Raw genomic sequence first — 7,636 nt, 5'->3', positions numbered from 1 at the left:
CGGACCAAGACTTCGTTGCCTAACCGCCGCTAGAAATTTCCACCTGCCTAGTCTCAACTAGGATTTTCCTACATACTCAATCATACTTGTTAAATCACAAGACGACTTAACTTTGAACCATTTATCATAATCAAAACTTAGGTTCGATCGTCTGGTGCTTTCTGCACCAATAGGATATGCCTTATCTAGTATAAACATGAACTTAATCAAATTTTCCTAGCATATTAGCTCAATAGGCTCTGATACTAATTTGTAGGATCATTTTAATGCCAGAGGAGGGGAAGGGCATGAATAGCGTTTATCGATTTTACGAGGTGATAGTAAAGTTTTAAACAGATACAAAGTATGTAGTGGAAATAAATTCTAAATTAACTTAGCATCAACATTATGCAGAACAAAAATTAACTTGATGTATAATATATCATGATTAAGAAGATAGAATACTTAAGATCTAATATGACATGATTAAAAAAAAGCTATTTATAATCGAGTATTGCAAGATCAAGAGAATTCTATTTAAGATCCAGTATGCAAGATTAAAATAATGCTACATTAAAATAAAATTTTGATTCACATTAAAATTTCTCATTTCCAGAAAGTTTCTGGAGGTGAAAGAATAAAAAATTCAAGCTCAATAAATAAAATATATGACAACTTAGAAATAAAAATGTTACAAGCTTGAGTTGTCATTGACCTTTGAGAAGCACACGAGCATCACGTTGACACAAGGAAGTGGAAGCACAATGAACAAAATGTCACAACGAAAAATTATATTGTTCAAAAGCAATGCCTTGAGCCTCCTTTTATAGAGCTTTGTCGATATTGACTGGGCACCATTCTAATTTATTGGAAGTACCTTCAGTTACTTGGAGCTTGCTGACGTTGCTGCAAACTCTATTTCTATCTATGATATTTCCATAGACTCTAGCCACTTGGTCTCCTTCCGCGCAGCTAGAGCATGGTCAAATATCTATCTTAACAATCTCCTTCTGATCACTAGATATCATCATCATCGGTCGCCAAGAAGCATTCTTCGATCGCCCAGATCATCGAGGTTGCCCGGACCATTGAGGTCGCCCACACCTCACTCCAGTCACTTGGAAGTTCTCGACTTCGTTAGTCAAAACTTATCGACCAACCGATCACTCGGACCCCATTCGGTCACTTGGAACCATTGAGTAGTTTCCTGGAACATAGAGTAAATAAGTAAGAATAATAGTATTATGAATAAGCTCACTTACCTTTTCTAGATGTTCAGCTCATAGTTAACCCATTTAGAGTTAGTTGTCAAGACCTTAGCACCCAACTGACTCTCTTAGACTTCCAATACCTAGTTCCCAACTAAATTTATCTTACTTGGTTCCCAACCAAATCTTGCTTACCTAGTCCCACTAGTACTTTCCATTTCCTGATTCCCAACTAGGATTTCCATTATCCAGTCTCACTCTTTCTATTGTCTAGTTCCCAAATAGAATTTCATTATTGCCTATTCTCACTAGGACTTAATATGGTAGGTCAATGGTAGGTCAACCTTAGATTTTTTTTTTTTACTTTTGACCTAACTAGGTAACAAGAAACACATGACTATATTGGGGTGAGTGGGTGAATAAATAGTGATATGTGTGCGTATAACTGAGTTCCTAGTCCATGCCATTGTTGCTTTGGTAGGGTAATCCTAAAATTGAGAAATCCTAAAACCCTACTCGATCAGGATAATAAATTAAACCTCAACAAGTAGATAAGACCTTAGGTAAATGATCTAGACCCACTTACAAAAAACACAAGTACAATAAGAGCAAATGGATCTTAAAAAAAACGATATGAAGAGATTATCAATCACCTCCACATCCTAGAAAATGCATATACAAATCACAAAATGAAGATTTTGAGTTGAACGAGCCGTAATATATTAGGTTGCATTATTGTAATTGAAATCTCATAATAACAATAATTAAAATTTGATAAAAAAAAAAAAAAGCTTACATTTTTTTTTATGAAGCAAATTGCCAAAGTTCACAAAACACTCATATATGTATATTGCTAATTTTTTCCTCCTCCTTTTAAACACTAATTAGATAAATATCTGATATGGGTCTTGAAAGTAAATGTTTTTATATTAACAAAACAATGTAATATATGAGTGTTGAAAAATAAATAAATGTTGTTATATCACCAATCCATCCATGTGGCATGGACTTAGACCGTTCATCGAAGGGTGGTCTAGAAGTTCAACTTCTCACCACCATCAAAATCACTACAAATTTAGTAATTTTTCCTTGTTAAAGATCTCTAGCTCATGCTGAAAACTCATTTCTAGAATTTAGAATCATAGAATAAGAGGGAGAGTGAATAAGAAATGGCTCAATCACAAAGGCAAAGGCCAGACTTGGACTACCAAATAGGGAGGCAGACTCTTCCTTCTAGAAATTTACAAACTCATAAAGGTTTGAATCTACCACATCATATTGTTAGCTTAAATATTGCTCAATCGCATGCTAGCTAGGTTTGATATGGCGTCCTTGTATTATTGATTATCATTACTTATATATGAAGGTGTTTCATCTCCCCACACAAATTTGTCCGCACCGACCACCCCCACATCAAGACATTTCTATGGTTACGAGTATCACGATCATCACTTTGAAAATGAAAAAAAGTCGATCATAAAAAGAGCAAAAGATAAAGCCAAAAGGTGGAGATATTCAATTTTGCGAAGAAAAAGCAACAAGCATGAAAACGACAATAAGCCACAAGTCAGCTTGGATGAAATGGAGGAGCAAGAAATAGAGAATCATGGAACAACAAGTAACCAATCATCTACATGTTTTACGGGCTCATAAATATGTAGAAACATAAAAAGAATCATTTATTTCCTGAACAACTACTTGGTTTAATCGATTACTTAATGTGCTGGTAGATTATGGATTAACTTGTGAAGAAGACTCATCTACGAAGGAGTCAACAACGATCCGTTATCTGAGTTCAAACAGCAATTCTACAAGAATTACTTCACAGGCAAATGGAAATTGGGAAATTGAAATGAAGCAAGCGAATGATGCGGCCAAACAACCAAGCAAAGCATATAACCCACCTAAAGATGCAAAGCCAACTCCTTCAACAGCCAACATAACACGGATGGATGATAGCCACATGAATCAAGCTCCGGCCAACAAAACACGGATGGATGATAGCCACATGAATCAAGCTCCGGCCAACAAAGCTCCGGCCAACAAAACACGGATGGATGATAGCCACATGAATCAAGCTCCGGCCAACATAACACGGATGGACAATAACAACATGAATCAAGCTCCGTCCGCCGCATGGTCCACCTTAATCACTAATGAACACAACAACAGTGAGAAAATGATGCTTCCTCCTACCACCACCATCTCTGAATATACTACAAAAATGAAGACAGTGAATTTGGAAACCACCACCTCTACCTCAATCGCCAACAATGACAACACCGATTGTGAGACAAAGACAATTGATCTAATCACCACATCCCTTCCCTCTACCACCAATGACCATAATACCATAAATGAGATTGTACAGGAGAAGCTTTCTCCCTTCACCACCTCTATAGCCCCTATCTCTACCTCTATTGTAAGTGGCCATAAGATTAGTAGTGAGAAAGAGATGCAATCTCCGATCACAATCACCTCTACCCCAGCCACTTATGGGTATGAGACCATCGATGAGCCATTAATAGATACCCTTCTTTCAGGCACCACCACCTCTACCTCTATCGTTAGTGACCATAAGAACATAGACAATGTAGAGACACTTTCTCCATCTCCTATGTCATTCGGGTTTGTTAATGACCATAAAACCATAGATGAGGTAGAGACACTTTCTCAATCTCTTATGTCCTTTGGATCTATTGTAAATGGCCATAAAACCATTGGTGAGACACTAATAGAGACACTTGCACCAGCTTACACTATGGCCTTAGAGGCTACCCTACTAATAGCCTCCAAAATCCAAGAATCTTGTCCACGAATTGAAAATGCTAAAAAGCAATTTTGGAATAGAGGGTTGTCAATGAAGGAGTACTTGATGAACAAACTTGAACCCACGGAGGAGGATAGATTACTATGCGAAGTGATTACAAAGGCAATGAGTCTTCGAAAAGATTTCAACCGTTGCATTGTTGGAGTAGGCCAACTTGATACGAGCAAAAAGGGAATAGTTTGTTCTTCAGTGAAAGAGGAGAAACATGATTTTAATTCACCTTTGCCAATCTCTACTAATCCATTTATAGGTTTGTAACTTGAATCGTATAGTTCAAATATATATCTGATGATTTATTTATTTTTGTATTTAACAATGTTTAATGTTTTCATTTGACTTAATGCAGAAGATTTTGAAATTCGTGGAAGAACACATTAAGCTTACAAATCAAATGGGAAATGCCTTGAGTACATTAGCAATGAGGGAGTATATAATTACCTGTTTATTTTTTTGATTTTTCATTAAATATTGAGAGCGACAAAATTCACTATGTAGTTTATTAATGTATTTCTTGGGTTGACCTTTGCTTTCACAAAAGTAGGGCAATCTGTTGCCAAAAAATTATGATGATTTGTCCTTATTTTTATTATTCTTTGGGATTTTAATGGTCTCTAATACCACTGATGAGGATGGAAACTTCCCAAGTTGATTGCTAGATTTCAATGTCTCAAACCGTACACTTATAAATCATAGTTTGATACTTCAAACATGAGGTATAACCTTCACTACAATGTCACATTGTGGAATATTCATCTGGCTTTGAAAAATAGCACAAACAAATTGTCACGCCCCGAGGGAGTCCCTGTCCGAAGAAATTTCGGCAGCACCTCCCCTGTACGGGTGACAATATGAAGCAATTCTACATACAAAATATACATCAGCCACAAGCGGCTGGAATATACACACAACCACGCAGTTTATATTATCAGCTCACTCGGCTGGAACAAAATAAATAACCACGCAATTATATATATATTTAACAGCCTACACAGCTGTACTAAAACCAAAAACACAGCGGAAAAAGACAACACATACAACCCAAAACGAAAACTGCTAGCCGGCTAGACTTACACAATAAACAAAGCAACATTTCCAGAAACAAAACCGAAACACAGAACCAAAAACTCACATATCATATACCATGATAAAACAGCAAAAAGACAGCGACATGTCTTCTGATGTGACGCGGGGACCAGCAAACAGGATGCTCCAAGCGACACCATAAATAACCTGGTACTTGAAAATATAGTGTCCACGGGGGTGAGTTCAACAACTCAGCGAATACCAATAGACATGCCTAGTAAGATATATCTAACAGCAATAAACATGGAATACAGCTTCCTAATCATATATATAGGAAAGATGCAAAACTGAAAGGTAACTGAGGAAGCTGTACTCACCAGGAACTCCTATCCAGACAAAAGGGTCGTCAAACCGAAAGTGCCATAAATCCTGTATGCATGTCAAACATATGCATCCAACCAAATGCAGCAAATAAATGCAGCAAATACCAACAAATAAAGGCAATCAATGCATGTGATGACCGTGCCCTCTAACATCACTGCTCCTGAACAGTGACCGAGTGGACGGAATGCTGTCGGAGTACTCCTGTCCTGTGACCCCAAATCATAAATGGGGGAGCTCAATGCTCTCATCTCCCGATACACGATAACGGGGAGGAAATCTCTGCCGGCTACCACGCTGAGTCACCTGAACAACGGAGCCAAACAGAGTCCACCATCTGCCGGCTACCACGCTGCTACACTAAATGCCAGCGGAGCCAAACAGAGCGGAACTGTCTGCCGGCTACCACGCTGAGTCACCTGACCAACGGAGCCAAACAGCAGAACCGCCACACACCTGCCTGATAAACCACTAATCCATGAGTGGTGGTGTGTGCAGTACATGTAACTGGCGATGGGCTCAACCATAGTGGAACCGACAATCGCACAGCATGCAATCATGATGCATGACACTAGGCATAGCAAAACTGATCAACATAACCATATCCATATATACAAAATGAGTACTGTAAAATCGATGGTCACATACCAAGATCTAGAGTACACAGGTCAGATAGAATATCAAAAACCTATGTCCTGAACATAATAAGTATGGAATATCCTGATCAGCATAGAAAAATCCATATATACATAATATGGGTACCACAGTATCAGTAGGTCAAATCCACGGATCTAGGGTATACAGGTCCTCTATGGTATAACAACCTAGATCCTAAACATATCCCCCTTCCATAGCATATGTAGCAACAATATGCACAGATCAAAGCCATAAGGTTTAGGTACACGAATCATATATGATATACCAATAGAAATACACAATTCAGGCATGGCATAAAAACCTAAGTATCAGATAATTTGAATACACATGCCAGAAACAAAAATCCAGAGTCTAATCCTAACCTCAGTAAAGTATGGTATGTCACTCTAGAAACTAAGATACTCATGGCAATAAGATACTCATGGCAACAAATCACGAGATATAAGCACGGACACATCACAGGCGACAAACCTAACATGCTATGGATATCAAACAGTGACATACCAAAGGCAAACATGTTCATTACTTGTAGTTATAAAATACTATGCATATCCAAATGACAATATCATAAAAGATAAGTCAAGAGGTACCCGCCTCAAATAGTAGGTTCAATCCAGTCAAGTCCAAGGTCGAGATGCTCGTCTCGAATCAATATCCTGTAACAACATGATATATATATATTTAGCTAATTACGTATAAATTAATTAGCCAAACCAAATCCCCCAATCACTGTCCTACATCGCATAGGTAACTTATCAATTACATATGTTATACATAACTAAATCACATTCTGCATGAATCCTACAAGAACAAGATACGAAACAAAATTTAAGGATCTACCACCAATGTATCCTCCTAATAACCAATTCAAATCCTCGTTCTAAATGAAAATTTCCAATTGGATCAACTCAGATGTAATCTAATAACCTATGCAGAATCTATACAGAATAGATCATCCTCAATAGGAATCTAAAGAAAATCACTGAACATCAACATGCTCACCTAAATGTATGAAAAATGATCAGATTCCTCATCTCCACAACAGTTTAATCCCAAATTCACAAGTGGTGGATGGTGGTACAAGCTGGCCACAGAGATTTACAATTCCTTCCTCATGCCTTCACTTCCTAGCCTTATTCCGATTCTCATCAGTGTAGAGAACAGAAAGGCTTGTAATGTCAAAGATAAGCCCATGTCTGCCGGTGATAAATTTGAGACCACAACGATTACAAGGGACGAAAGAAGGTGATCTAGTGGCTTGAGGTGGATCTGCATCCCCTAGTGCTCGCGTGGCCGAAGAATGAAGGGAATCGGATCCAGGGCTAGGGCACAGAAAGGCTGCGCGCAGGTATCTGAGATGCTGGCCGTCGGTGACCGGTCATGGCGGTTGGCTTTGGCTAGGGCGCGATGTCGCCGATCGGCTGAGAAGACGAGAGGAAGAGGGCGTCGACGTGATGTGGCTAGGGCACAACGGCGCCGGCACTGTGCTGAGTCGAATTTGGTGGCCGGCGGTGCTCGGGCTGTGGCCGGCGGTGCTCGGGCTGTGGCCGGCGGTAAA

The 7,636-nt window shown here is 38.8% G+C and overlaps 1 protein-coding gene across 1 annotated transcript; it reads left to right on the top strand.

Moving 5' to 3' along the window:
• The first annotated feature begins 2,356 nt into the window (after positions 1–2,356).
• Positions 2,357–7,327, top strand: LOC122038668 (uncharacterized serine-rich protein C215.13). Its single transcript, XM_042598523.1, has 4 exons — positions 2,357–2,444; positions 2,554–2,805; positions 2,918–4,267; positions 7,104–7,327. Exons 1-4 carry the CDS (start codon positions 2,357–2,359, stop codon positions 7,325–7,327), a joined length of 1,914 nt encoding a protein of 637 aa, XP_042454457.1.
• The last annotated feature ends 309 nt before the right edge of the window (positions 7,328–7,636 follow it).

Source organism: Zingiber officinale, chromosome 1B (assembly GCF_018446385.1).
Source record: "Zingiber officinale cultivar Zhangliang chromosome 1B, Zo_v1.1, whole genome shotgun sequence".
Lineage (NCBI taxonomy): Eukaryota > Viridiplantae > Streptophyta > Magnoliopsida > Zingiberales > Zingiberaceae > Zingiber > Zingiber officinale.
This window is presented reverse-complemented; position numbering and strand designations above follow the sequence as displayed.